Here is a 14,369-nt window from a genome sequence, read left to right as displayed (position 1 = left end):
TCTCCACCTTTGACCCTGAACTCATCTATCACCAAGCAGCATCCTGTTGGGTATTGAATTGTTCCTCACCTGTCTCCCTGCCGTCCTGTCTCATGAGCCTCCTTACTACACGTTCCTCAACTTCAGTGCAGGTCCTCGCAGCGTGAACTCACACTCCTGCAGCTACTGGGGTTTTCAAGGCGTCTAGGTAAGCCACCATGCACCATCTGCTCCTGAGGGATCAACTCAGAGCTAATCACAAAGACCCAACCCCCCACACTCACTCACTATCACATTGTCTAAGTATATGGATCCCTCCTCTCCTCTCCTCTCCTGACACTCATTCACTTCACTTCAGCGGGTAGTAACACATAAACCAGGAGAAGGTCTGTGTGGGTGGCAGGCAAACTGTTTGGCACAGTAGCTATTTGTTTCATCTCCTGCAGGGACAACAGTCTGAAGCAGAATGAAGACGGGTTTGGTTTTGGTGCACTTGAATCTGACTGAGGCTGCAGAGGCTTCCCCTCCTCATCAGTCTTTTTATTGGTGGAAAAAAATGTATGTGTTTATGGTCTCAAGCCTAAAAAAAGGTACAGTTAATTTACAGAAGCATGTGGAAACATCAAAATTCAGATATCTAATATTTATTATTTGTCATTTGTTGCACTATACACAGAACTTTGAACACTGTTAAAACCTAAATGGAACCAGTACACAGTCATCATAATAAAACATGTGGCAAATAAAAAGCATTTGTTTGTATATGGATTATTTCCCATACATGGATAAATAAATTAAAACACACGCAACTGCAAATAAATAGCTTGTTACAATGCATTACTTTAGTGTCCAAATCTCAGGAGATTAGTGAAGCTGCGCCCAAAAGGGCCACGACACCGGGCAGGAATATAGTGCACACAACCTGTGTGAGTGAATGACGTTGATGATTAAAATTAATGAAGCACCATAATCAATCACAGTCAGTACCTCATCATTGTTAATATTGTACTGTAGTGAATACAGCCACTGCTCTAACACACACACCTCAGCTGGAGGCGATGGTGACACATCACCTGATCTACTGCACCGTTCTTATGACATTATCTACACATATGGCACCTTGTATGAAAGGACGACAAAAATCGATGTTTGTGTACTTTTGTAAATCAAATCACTATCAGCGGTTCCTCTCTTTTCCACACATCCGTCAGTTCATACATCACACTCTGAACCTTCACTCAATGAATCGTGAAAATAGTTGAACACATGGAGAAGGGCATCAGTTAGAGAAGATGTGAGGTTTCCCAAAAACACCATCAGATATCAAAACACGTTACTAGAAATGAGATTGCGCTGTAGATGCGGACACAATGTAAGATGCCATGTAAACGTATAAACACAAAACACTGCACAGGACCATTGAGGTAATAACTTGGACCAGTGTAAAGTGCACACTTGCCTACAACTGTAGTTTGGTCAGGGGCACTGTTTGTCAAAACTAATTTGTTTTGAATTGAAATGGCGGGGGGTGCGGTGGTTAGCACCTCAGAGCAAAAAGGTTCTGTGTTCTGTGTTCCGATGTAAAGTTAGCATTTACTGCGTGCATGTAGTCTGCTTGGGGTTTCCCCCCCACAACAGAGCAGGCATCAATGACCACACATCACGTGATTTTGTTAGATTCAATATGAAAAGGAGGTGCTGGGGTAAAGGCAGGTTGTGAAGTGTCTTAAATAGAGTGCGCAACATGAGCAATGCCGATTGAATGAAAAGGAGCCAACAGCTGATGTGGGGGCTGCGATTAAGATCTGCTGCCATCAGCTTTCAAAGTGGCTCAACTACTAGTGACCCGCCTCAACTAACGCTGGATAAAAGATAAAAAGATAAAATGTTGGGGCTCAAATTATTTCATGTTTTTTGTTCAGGGGTCATAATAGAGGCGGTGGACTAGTGGCAGAAACTTGGACTATGGGCAGAAATGGTCTCTGGTTCGTCTCTGGTTCGACTCCACGGAGAAACAACAAAAAGACGAACCTGGATTGATCTGTCCAAAAAAATCCAAGAGGATTCTCCCTACCCTGTCTGGTGCCCCTGAGCAAGGCACCTTACTCCCCAAACATCTGCTCCCCGGGCGCCGTACATGGCTGCTCACTGCTCTGTGTGCCCTTCACCAGATGGGTCAAAAGCAGAGGTTAAATTTCCCTACCTGTGCCTGTGCATGTCTGTGCACGTGTTTGGGACAAATAAATGTATCTTAATCTTAATCTTAATAGCTGAATTATGCAGCAGAAAAACTAAAATATGTAAACATTTTGGGAAACCCACTTCCACTGTGCAGACTCACATGCAATGTACTCGAGAACAGCCGACTGATCTGAGAGCTCCAGATATGTCTTCAGAATGATGTAAACATGATGGGAAAAAACGGTACGCATTCAGTACTTCTATACAGCAAGGACTACTTCCTTTTCAACATAATGGAGAACACCCATTGGCATAAAGCATTGACAATACACAGCTGTGTCAGGTGCTACATATACACTTCTTGTCCCCGAGTCGGAAAAATTGTCTTTTTCGACCTCGAGGAGGAGTACGCGTGAATGTACAAACATACAAAACAAATACACTTAAAACAGAACTTAAAAGAAAGGAAAGATTTTCGCATTCCCTTTTCGTGTGTCCAAAAAAAAAAATCCCATTTCATTTCCATCCAGGCGACATGAAATCCCTTTGTACACATTCTCATGTATGATCAAAATTTCAACAACTCTCAGTGTATCTGCACATTATCTCAAGTCCTTTATACGTTAACGGATTCCCTTACGTATTTTGTATTCGCTAGTGTGGCAACTGCTTCTGCGAACATCTAAACATCCTCTCATGTCGGGGCAACCAACAGCAAGTACACACAAACTCATGAGCTGTTCCTGCCACGGACTTTAAAATCACTACATCTACTGATCCTACAGTAGGTAAACCTAAATATTAGCAAGTGCACCTCACATAAAGTCTCATCAGCACAAGGACGTGTGTGGGGGTCAATAAAAACGGAGGAATTATCGGCACAGGCTGCTTATTAGACTATAGTGTTAACAGGCAACATGCAAAACTATATGCTTTCAGCTTCTTTGAACTGAATAGGGAACAGTTAAGCAGTACGACCTTGGTTAAACATTCAAAATATTTAAAAAATAAATCTGGCATTAGTATTTCAATGTTGTGAATGGGGCAGCACGGTGATCACACGGAGGAAGGCTCTGGGTTTGAACCCCAGGTGGACCACGGCCTGGCCGTGTGGAGATGGCTCGTTCTCCCCATTCCTGCCTTGGCATTCACCGACTTCTCCCCGCAGTCCGAAGACATGCAGGTAACTGGCAACTCGTAGCTGTGAGCGAATGCTTGTTTGGCCTGTGATAGAACCCTCAGCCTAAAAGCCCGGTCACACATACACAAATGTTTCAGTGGCGACCCTCTGCTTCCGAGGCAAATGGCAGTGTGGCCTCTTGTGAAGTTCAACCTTGGTGAACTGTGAACCGCGTTATTCACTTTGCAATCGTGAATGTGTGACCAGGCCCTAACTCTCAATGATAAGCAGTATAGTTGATGGATGGATGGATGTTGTGATTGTAAGTGTTTGTAACTTAAAGGTTTAGCACAACTTTCCTGGACATAACCAGACAAACATATTTAATATTTCAGGTCTGACACATATGCACAGGCAGACAAATCAGACTGGCAAAAAGAAATGATGTGAAAAGAACAAAACAATGGCCACAACATCCGCTCTCTTCCCGTCCATTAATCTCACCATCAATGTCGCACACGCAGAAACAAACTACTTTCCGTGGGTGGCTGCACTACCAATGACGACACCTCATCACCATTACATGCGTTTGGTAGAGATCCTGTCATCCCATTCTTTTTTTTGTTTGTCCATCGTCCTCATGAAAGAAAATATCCACAAGCATGACATGGAGGTCGAACAAAGGAGAAGCAAAAGTGAAACGTCGTCACTGGAGGTAAAGTTTCTGCCATCAGTCGAGTCCCCGCAACTACGCAGAAGTGAAACGCACAGATCCAACCATAGGAGGAAGGTGCACAGATACTGTACATTTTTTTCTCAAGACTTCACCTACTGTATATCCTTTTCTTATTTTAGCATTTATAAACCCTCGTTTTTTTCCCTTTGTGCCATTGCAAGCTGATAGTTTGTCACTCTGCTCAGTGGCTGGCCTCGGTGCAGGTGGCAGGCAGGAGATCTTTTTTTTTGGAGGGGGGGGGGGTGGGCGAAATGGTGCTACTGGATTTGACAGGCTGTGGAGGGAGCCGCCTGACAGCACATGCAGGTGGAGTTCACTGCTTTAGGGGGGATCAGATCCAGGTCCTCGTCGTCCGGGATCTCATCGAGCCGGTAGCCGTCCTTCAGGAGCTGGATGTTCAGGTCCTGGTTGATCTGCTGCAGAAGCCATAAAGAAAAGATGTCAGAAGAACTTCTGGACAAATTCTAAGGCTTGGAATGACCTTTTGTTGCTGATTTATATTTTTCTATTTGGGTGATCCAAATGAATTACATTTTTACAGAAACAGAACGCAGCCACATAGGAGACAAACAGGTCTTAGGTGGTAATGGTGGGAAAAAAAACAAACATAAGATACTCCAAGTGGAAGACATGAACGGGGATCAACCTGTGTGATGAGAAATGGGGATATATCATTACAGACAACTGTTGTGTGAATGCTGGGTAGAGCCTGTACATTTATTTTTTTCAATGGGTGCACATATACCTGGTGTGAACATGGGACTGGGTGATCGGGTGGTGACACTGGTGGGGTGAAGCTGTATAGACTATCAATATAACGTGTGTATAGATACCTGGTCCCTCAGACATCTCACCTCGGCTGAGGAGTATCCTGATGAGGAGTATCTGGACATGTCAAAGTCATCATCACTGAAAGACAAGACGAGGCGTTGGGAGTGAGACACAGGAGACGAAGGGTGTGAGCAACATTAACACACAGTGAAATGATGATCTGAATCTTTATAATGGTAGTTTAGCAATTCAGTACTACAAATTCAAACTTATGCATGAGTTTTAAAGGACCAATGTGTAAGATTTAGTGACATCTAGCTGTGAGGTTGCAGATTGCAACCAACCAACTTAAGACCCCTCCTGTCACCCTCCCCTTTTAAGCATGTAGGAGAGCTAACAGTGGTCTCTCCAAGAGTGTTTGGTTTGTCCATTGTGGGCTACTGTAGAGACATGGCAGAGCAACACAGGAGGCTCTGTGGAAGAGGACATGCTCCTGATAGACATAAAGGGCTCATCAAAAAAAACACAATTTTTTCAGGTTATAATAAAGTATTGGGGACACTCAAACAACCAAAGGGAGAGTTTTGAGAATTTTATTATCATTTTGAGCATATGTCATAATATTACAAGAATAAAGTCGAAATTTTCCAAAATCCAAGTGTAGTTTTAGAATTTGAATATCAGAGGATCAGACTGTTGCCTGCGTGAAAATGAAGAGTCTGGAATATCAGGTAAGTCATTCCTCATTATTGGTTTCAAAATAAAAACATTAATTAATCTTCATACAGCCCCACATTATCATAGGTATCAGGACTTTAAAAAGATTCTGGGAGAAACGGAGTCTATTCTGAAAAAAGAAACACACTTACGGGTTAAAGCTGTTCCCCTTTAAAGAACAAACACTAGCTAACAATTGCAGCTCGTGTTGCACATGGGGCAATTATAAAACATGTAGAGTTGACATTTCCGAGGTATTATTTGATATTTCATTATAACCCATGGAGACAATCTGCTGCAGTGTCTTGATTTCTATCAAAATGTCTGTCTCTCGAAATGAACGGACATGCAGCAGAAGCACAGACACTCACAGACGCCAATCTGAGGAGCAGCAACATCATGCTAACAATGCTAACAGGCTTTTCCATTAAATCTCCTGTAAACAAACAGAACAGAGAGACACTTTGCGAGGGGCGTGTTCGTGAATCTCAAATGCGGACAATACACAAATGGGTTTCCTGTTTTCGCCGTGAGCCACAGAGCTCGTCAGTGGGTGTACACCGTGTGATGCAACACATGATGTAAGCTTGGTCGACTTCCAGAGCGCTCATTGCACATGAGACAGTTTCCCCCATGTCGCACTGCTGGGAGGGCACAAAGGGTGGGACTCATCTGTGTGAAACGCAGACCTGCTGGTACGCTCCCTCTGAGCCGCTTTCCCCTGTCACAACACTCACCCCGCTATCCACTAATCCTGAGCCCTGGGAGAGGCTTTACCCCCTTTTTTTTTTTTTTTTTGAATCCCTTCTGCTATGAAGTCTCTTAAATTGCTCTATGGATTAATGTACCATCATGACAGAGTCAGTCCAATAAGCACTTTCTACCCTTTTTTCTCTTCTCTGGGGTCGGACGGAAAAGAGCGCGCCTTTACTGTGATAGAAAAGTGACGTGAGAAATGTTTTTACCTGTCAGTGTCCAGTGCTACCAGGGGCTTCTCATCCGGGCTCTGGTCTAGAGAGGAGTAACCTTTGTTGGGCACCACCAACCTGAAAGAGAGCACAGAAGACAAGAGAAGCCTTGATAAAATATTCATCACTCAAATGAGACAAACACTCTCTTACTGAAACACCCTGACGAATAACTGAAGTGTTAAACCCCTATCCACTAGTCAAAAACCCAATAACACCCAGTAACATCCGGCTTATGTCTGCAATGGGAATGGATACGATCAGCGTTCAATCCTGGGTCAATTAACTCTGCAGTAGACACAGGTTTTAATCGGCTCCGATCGGCACATGCCGCCCAGCAGCTAATTTGACTTGACAGTGAGGGGAGACAGCGCCTCAGTTATCGGGCAATACAAAATAAACCGCGTTTTTGTTTTGAAAACCTGCGTATAGAGGTTAATCTTGGTGTAAAAGAGGTGTAATAGAGCAGTAGTTTTACCAAACACAGGATATTTGTCTTAAGATTTATGCTGCTCTCTGTTGAAAGTCATAAGACCCCACAAATTGGGGCTAATCTGTGGCTGTCAGACTGTGGACATTCCGAGATTATCTTCCTGCCTCAGAGACTCAGGGTTCAGAGCAGTTGGTAGCCTTTCTTGTATTTCCCCTGATCCACTGGGGAGTGGGATTAGACAGATGAGTCAGTTGTCAATACAGTGGGTCGCAGTGAATTTAAGCTCAGAGCTTAGACCCTTTTATCAGCGTTTATATACCCCCCCCCCAAAAAAGAGAAACATTAAATTTCTCTTTTATAAAAAGATTAAAATGTTTGTGTTTGGTTGTAAAATTCAGAAGTCTGATGGTGTTTATCAGAAAATAAAGCCTTTAGTGGCAAGCAGTGCAGACCACGTCTTTTGCATTTCAGTCAGTTGTGGTATTTTGCACTGAATGCTGAGCAGCAGATACAAACACATAATGCTTTAGGTGCTGATTGATGTCTGTGGTCGAGTTGGTTGACGTGGAACAGGAGAAACAAACAGGCGGTGGAAGCTGTTACCTTGTCCTGGAATTCTTCTTGGGTTGTTGATTGACAGGACTTCCCACGGTGCCATTCTTCACTGATCCCTTCCTGGCGAGGTCCCTCTGTTTCTCTGGGTAACCACAGGATGGGACGTCATCAGGAAATACATCAATCAGTGAACCTCAACTTAGTGACCATGAATGACAGACTTCTATGAGTTTGTGACACAATTTGATCAAATATTTGATTAATCGTTAAGATGCAGATTCGTTTTAAGAGGTTGATGCCAAATTTTATTTTTATTTTTTTAACATTTTGAGATACTATGTTTTAGGTACTTTTAGAGGATGATCTTTATTCAGTTACTGTACAGGTACAAATACAGCTTGAAACAATTTTGGAGATAATTTTTCTGTAGCCATTGTAAACTTAATGGATCATTTATACCACTGCTGTCGACACATAAAGCCTTTGTTACATATTGTTTATACACTATTTACATTTTTTCATGATTCCGATGCCGAGAAGAGGGTTAGAAGATCAGAGATAGGCAGGAGACTGGTCTGTTCAAAGTGACCAATCGAAGGTGACGAGCTAGCAAATGTCAGGCGGTGTTGAGTGGTTGCGAGCACACAGGGAAGGGAAGGCGAGTTCATGCTGCTCTCAGCCCTGTGCTCACGGAATCGTAGCTGTGCAAGCGGAGCAGAAAGTGCTAACTGGCGAGTATGGTATTACGCCTGTGGATACTGGGCAGTGCAGTTGTTTCACATGCATGGGCATAACCTTTTTACGTTTATTTTTTGACATTTTGAGGTGAATAAACCACCATAATGTTCTAATCTTTTGGTTTCTTACTTATAAGCTATATTAGACGATGGATATTATGTCTGTGATAAATGTAAGCAGTGTGAGGAACATTTCTGTGTACAAGGTACGTGTATATGATCTCAACATTTATATATGATGGCCAATCAGCCTTGGTGGGGGCCTGTTCTCTCTGAGTTCCCTTCTAGTTTTAGCTTTTGAGATATTGACTGGTGCATTTGAGGTAGGAACATTGTTCACAGAACCCCGGGGACTAAATAGAGACGAGGAATCATTTCACAATGTTGTGGCAGCACAATAAAAGAGGCAGATAAGAAATGTTCTGACACCTAATAATAGAAATAAATAATCCTTGTGGAAAATCATACGGAACTCAAACAACCGCTTTGTGCTTATTTGGACCATGTGTTGGTGCAGTACAGCAATATTGCATTAGCCAATTTCCCTGGTGTGCTGAATGCTTTCCATTTCTCAAGAGGTTGTTGATTCTTGAACTGAACTGCTCATCGTAAAACCTTTACATATATCTTATGTATTGCTTTGCAGTGTGTGTTGGTGGAGATACCTATCTGGACTTGCAGTGGTGACGGTTTGTAGTTCATGGTCACAGTCTCTCCCTTGGTGTCAGGCATCGTCTCAGAGGCGGAGGATGCTGCTGGGTCCTAGGAGGAGAAACACACAGTCCCCAGCATGTTACCATTATGAGTTGGCATGGTTTAACAAAAACAAGCAAATGACAATAAGTTGATACGGAACTTTAAAAGTATGGTCAAGCCATTTAACTTTGTCTGTCTCTTTAATTTATCTTCTATGCTACCCGTAGCCATGGTGTCAAGCACTTTGGTTCAACTCCTGATGTTTTTAATGCTTAATAATAAATAAATCTTATATGAATTGACCTTAGTGTTCACAGACAGTCAGTCGTCGCTGTGTCAGTGCTGCACAGTTTGCTAATTCTGGAGCTGACAGGGATTAAACTTGTTTTCTAGGAACACACTTCCAATTAACTTGTGCCATTCTTCTTTTGGGCATGTGAAATTGAAAGCAGTCCTTAGGGCACAATCAACTCCATACTGAAGGCAGCCCTTCAATTTATCACAAGGCTACAGGCCCACATCCCCATGAAACTCTGTGGTTTTTTTTAGAACCTGCTTGGGTCCTATACCCTGGCGAGATTTCCTAAGACTACGGGCTACTATAGCTGCCTACTTTGCAGCATCAATAGGCCTGAGTGTTCTGCTTATGTTGCTGGTCCTGCCTCTTTTATGTGCGAGTGGTGATGCCATAGGGAGGAGGCATGGGAGAACAGAGGGGGTTGCTGTTGGAGCCACGGTTTCCCCAGATTGAGAGAGGAGAGCTGGACGCTGCTGAGCCTGTTCTGCTGACAGAGCTCCACATTATGTTGGTCCTACAGGCCGTCCCTTGTTGCACTCAGGGACTCCCGAGCCACATGGGCGAAGGCGAGCAGGCATTTGGCCTTTAAACAAATCTGTAGTCACTCAATAGGAATAGCTGCTATTTTGGAAGGACCCATATGAAAATCAAATAACTGGAGCCAAACCCACCTTGTACAGTCAAAGTATAAAAAAGCTGTTTTATATTAAGATGTAATGTATCGTTTAATCATTTGAACAAAATATAATCGCAGCGTTAGACTTAAAAGGCCAAGGTGAGTTTGTAGTTCCTGAAAAAAAAATGTAAAACCCAAGTTTCTTCAATGATTGTGGGAGGCTATTATAATGTAAATAGATTATTATCCAGGCACAGATATGCCTCAACCTATTTTATCAAAACCTTTTCATATTATTATTGTGAAATTCATCAGGAATGCAAGCCAATTTTACATGACCAATAGAGCTTATCCAATACTGACAGAGAGAAGCTTATTTAGCATATACTGATTTTCATGTAATGCGTTTAAAAACAAGCTGTTAGCGTCAAAAGTTGGTAAAACTGCAGCAAAGCATTACATATTTACATTCATGTAAAGTTAAGTTAATGCATAAGGCAGAGTTGGATTATTGTCATCATAGCAAAAGGTTGATATCTTGTTCTAGATGTTTTGAGGTGTTTGACCTTTATTGATAAGACAGTATGAAATGTGGAGAGAGAGCAGGAAAGACACCCGGCAAAGGGCCGAGTCAGAACTGAGCCTGCAGCCGCTCCAGGAGGTCCCAAGCCTCTTCATGTGCAACGCCCGCAAAAAAGTAGACATCTTATAAATGTTTCTCAGCAGCCAATCATTGTTATCCATCTCTTATCTTGAAAGAAAATGTCTCTCAGTAGACCTCTGCCAATTTGCTCAACAGTCCCCTTATGAAACCATCAATCCCCCTGGATCTTTTTATTTGGATTCAAACCAATTTCCAAACACTCAGAAATATCAGTCCTCTAAACCTGCCCGGTTCCGTCAAGATCCATGGATTCATTTCTGAGAAATCTTTAAAAAAAAAAGGTCCAAAACCAACCTGTCTCATGATGTTAAAAGAAGTATCGAGTCCTGATCTTTGTCAAACGTTAATAAGTTCTTCGATGGTGCATGTCCCACCCTTCCACGAAGTGTCAATAAAATCGGTTCAGTAGTTTTAGCATAATCCTGCTCATAGCAAAGAAAACTTCTTGGTGTAGGTAACTAGTGATAAAGGGCAAACTGTAAGGTTGTATTATTAATGCAGTCTACTGCAGCCAAATATACCTTCAATGCATACAACAGCCTCATGGTGATGAAGCATTCTTCACTTGGCCGGAATAATTAATGATAGCTGCAACAGTGGAGACAGTACTAGCAGTAGCTTTGAAAGCACAGCACGCAGACCAAGTATTCCCACTGTTACAAGCACAAACGTTAGCTCTTTCTGTTCTGAGAAAGCCCTTCCCTCGCATCATAAGACATACCCTTTCTACCACAGACAGATCCAGTAATGAGACAGGGTAATATCGTCTGTCAGATAAATCCCTTTGATTTCTTTTCAGAAAAGCTTGAAGTGAATAATGAAAGAGATTCCGTACTAAAGCTGTTTGGTGATAGAATTCCATGATGGTTTCTTGAGCATCACTGACAACAAGTAGCAAGTAGGCTAAACTCCTCTTGAGGTATAAAAGCTTACACTATATTAGTAGAGATGTTCCGATACCGATACCACGACTGGAAATGGCTCAAATACTGAAAAAATGGCGGGGTTGACCATCGGCGAGGAGGAAAATCCAATTTGGCAATATTTCATGCTGGAAACGCCCACAAAAAAAATAGATGTGTAGCACATGCAAGACGGCTTCACAATTAGTATTGTGTATTCTTTGACGTATTTATTATTTTTCGTTTCCAGTGACATTTTAAAGGGTTTAACCTGAGCCAAGCCATACAACAATGGTGGCGATCATCACCTCCATACTGGGTTAGTAGCATACAATTTTTTTTTTTTATTGGAATCGGTATCAGAAAAGGAAAAGCGGTGTCGGACCATCTCTATATAGTCTGAAGTGTTGCCTTAATAAATGCTCCCGATGGTGGATTAGTGAGAAGTAAATCCTTATTGGCCTATGTTACATCGTCATTTTGGGACATCTAATAGGTAATAGCATTGTACCAAGTCAACAAGGTCACTTCAAACATACGTTACATTATGAGCACACAGATCCCTGAGAAAGCATGTGCTGATGGTCCCTTACAGATCAGCTTGAACTATGACAATGGGGGCGACACATGTTTTTATGTCGTAAAAGGAAAACATGACCTGTCACCCTGACCTTCAGTTTGTAATAATATGTACCTGCACTCAGCTGAGGTCATCGCTCCTCACACACACACACACACACATACAATGTATATACCCATCCATGCATCACTTCCATCAGCTTGTCCTCTTGTTAGCGACTGCTTTACTGCCTCTGATGATGAAGAGCCACAAGGTTGCTGACTCGGCACAGACACCGAGCCACTGGTGGGATTATACAGTACACCACTGGCCAATAGCAGGGATGACTGATACATCAGGTGACCATTAAAACTGTAGCATGTTATCCATATGAATGATAATGGAAACTGGGCCGCACTGGAACCTTGATGTGTTTCAAGGTAAACTGCCATACTGAGCCAAAAGTAGTCATTCTCTGAAATAATATTTCGGTTAAGGTCTAATTAAAAATAATTTACACTCTTATATATAACCACACTTAATTTCATTTTATTTTATTGCTAAAACTCTATACTTGTATACCAATTTTTGTATTTATACTGTATGTATAATGATGTTGATATATATATATGCTGTCAAGTTTCATAAGGAGGGTTTCATGGGTTTCTTCTAACTTCTACACTTTTTTTTTAGAAGGACTAAGAGCTTAAGCTTGAAAAGTGCTATATAAGTAAAATGCAACAATATTTCTGTTATTATTTAACATTAGTAAGCTTTAAACATGTTTCATTGGTCATAGACAACCATTGACATCACAAAGTTACTAAGCCGTTTATTCTGCGAAAAAATACTTCTCAACTAGGGGCCTGCAGGTGCACATTGAATTGTGGGTCAGGCATCACAATGAAGTTATTAGCATTAAAACGCACGGCCGTGTGAGCCCCGGCAACTGTGATGCCGACACAATCAGATATGGTGCAGAGGTACAAGCGAGGGGCCGTTTCAGGGGCTGGACGTGCAGGAGATAAGAGGAAACACTGACGAGGCCTGCGGTGCTGTTTTGACTCACACAGGCTATTATGGTTACGAGGTGAAATAATAAACTGTATAGTTGTCAGACGTAATCCAACTAGTTCAGCTAGTGGATTCAATTCCTCGGAATCTCGCTGAATGAAATGTGAGCTGATCCAATCTTCGTGGTGAGGGAGAGAGAGAGAGCGATTGCTGATGCCTTTCCCAAACACAGGGGGACTTTCTGTGCGGGACAAATTGTGTCCTGGGATTGCTGCAGGAGTTTTAGCCTCAGGGGTTATTGTGCTTTTGCCACCCCCCAATTAAAAGAAGGATATCTGCTTGAGAATGCTTTGCTAGTGGCGTGCAAGGTTGGGTTTATTCGCATAATGGCAATCAGATACAAGAGACAGTCCCAGTAGTTGAAAACACATCCATGGATTCCCGTTCCACTAGCAGGTCAGACACTCGCCTTGTGATAAATGATAGAGGGATGAGACTCTCCTCTGACTGGGCCTCAGCATCACCATCATCCTCCTCCTCCTCCTCAGGGCTGCACTCTGCAGTACGGTGAGGACACAGTGGGGCTTCTATTCACGCGATCCTCTGCACTCACACGTCCCAGCCCACACGTCACCACATGACGAAATGAAAACACTGGCCTCGGTCACTTATTGATGTGGACGGGTGCAGATACCGACGTGTTTTTTGATAGATTCTATATTCAAAGAGCACGGTTTTATTCAAGTGCAGTACATGAATGGCGATGCTATGCGTTGGTTATCACGAGGGGTTATTCGTGTTTGTCGGTTTTATAGGGAGGGGTGTAACCGCCGCCATCCTCTCATCTGTACATAATCGACGTACACCCATCCCAAGGATCCAGCTTGTCCTACACAGATCCGCCAGCTCTCACACGCAGATTATGTCACACAGCTGTCGCGATGCAACACACAGGCCACATAGAAACAACACAAATCCCAGTCGGCATCAAACAACAGAGAACGGTCAGCTCATATTGTGTATGTCTCGCGTCTCTCGTCTCTTACCAGTGGCTGTGTCTCCCCGTTCACTGGAGGCACTTGGAACCTGTCGATTTCCTCCATCATTTTGGCGACGTGTACGTGGAGCGACGCAGCGGGTTCGTGGAGCGAAACGGCGCCTCGTGTCCTGTCGGGTGTCCCGGGGTGTGATGCTCGGCCGTCGGGTTATCCGTGGTGTCTCAGCATGGTAGCGGCTCGTTTTCCTCCATCCTGGCCACACAGAGGTGACTCGACAGCAAAAAAACAGCAGCGCCGCCCCACTTCCGGGTCTGTGGATTATTCATGACGGGTTCGGCCAATCACAGGCGAGACCATATCCAAATGCGTAGTGGAGCAAAATTAATGTTGTGAAATTGAAATGAATCATTTTACTCTTTAGCTGT

The 14,369-nt window shown here is 43.0% G+C and overlaps 1 protein-coding gene across 4 annotated transcripts; it reads right to left on the bottom strand.

Moving 5' to 3' along the window:
• Positions 1–607: 607 nt before the first annotated feature.
• fam219aa (family with sequence similarity 219 member Aa) lies at positions 608–14,209 on the bottom strand. 4 transcript variants are annotated; one of them, XM_053435864.1, is made up of 7 exons: positions 13,993–14,209; positions 8,863–8,959; positions 7,509–7,602; positions 6,470–6,550; positions 4,871–4,925; positions 4,548–4,662; positions 4,296–4,432 (listed from the first exon to the last, which is right to left on the bottom strand). In XM_053435864.1, the coding sequence occupies exons 1-6, from the start codon at positions 14,050–14,052 to the stop codon at positions 4,552–4,554; spliced, it is 498 nt and encodes a 165-aa protein (XP_053291839.1). In that variant the 5' UTR covers positions 14,053–14,209; the 3' UTR covers positions 4,296–4,432; positions 4,548–4,551. The 4 variants fall into 4 exon arrangements, with proteins under 4 accessions (XP_053291825.1, XP_053291831.1, XP_053291839.1 ...); XM_053435850.1 differs by lacking the exon at positions 4,548–4,662 and having other exon boundaries at positions 608–4,432; positions 4,850–4,925; XM_053435856.1 differs by lacking the exon at positions 4,548–4,662 and having other exon boundaries at positions 608–4,432.
• Positions 14,210–14,369: the final 160 nt, after the last annotated feature.

The sequence above is a fragment of the Pleuronectes platessa genome, chromosome 2 (assembly GCF_947347685.1).
Source record: "Pleuronectes platessa chromosome 2, fPlePla1.1, whole genome shotgun sequence".
NCBI lineage: Eukaryota > Metazoa > Chordata > Actinopteri > Pleuronectiformes > Pleuronectidae > Pleuronectes > Pleuronectes platessa.
The sequence above is the reverse complement of the archived record's forward strand: the minus strand, read 5'-3'. Positions and strand labels throughout refer to the sequence as shown.

Bases quoted from the DNA above. Each gene is read 5' to 3' on its own strand.
- fam219aa (XM_053435850.1), bottom strand. From the start codon at position 14,052: ATGATGGAGGAAATCGACAGGTTCCAAGTGCCTCCAGTGAACGGGGAG. The intron at 4,926-6,469 runs GTAAAAACATTT...CTTGTCTTTCAG, and splicing joins GTAGCACTGGACACTGACAG to TGATGATGACTTTGACATGT. The intron at 4,433-4,849 runs GTATCTATACAC...TGGCTTCTGCAG, and splicing joins TGAGATGTCTGAGGGACCAG to CAGATCAACCAGGACCTGAA.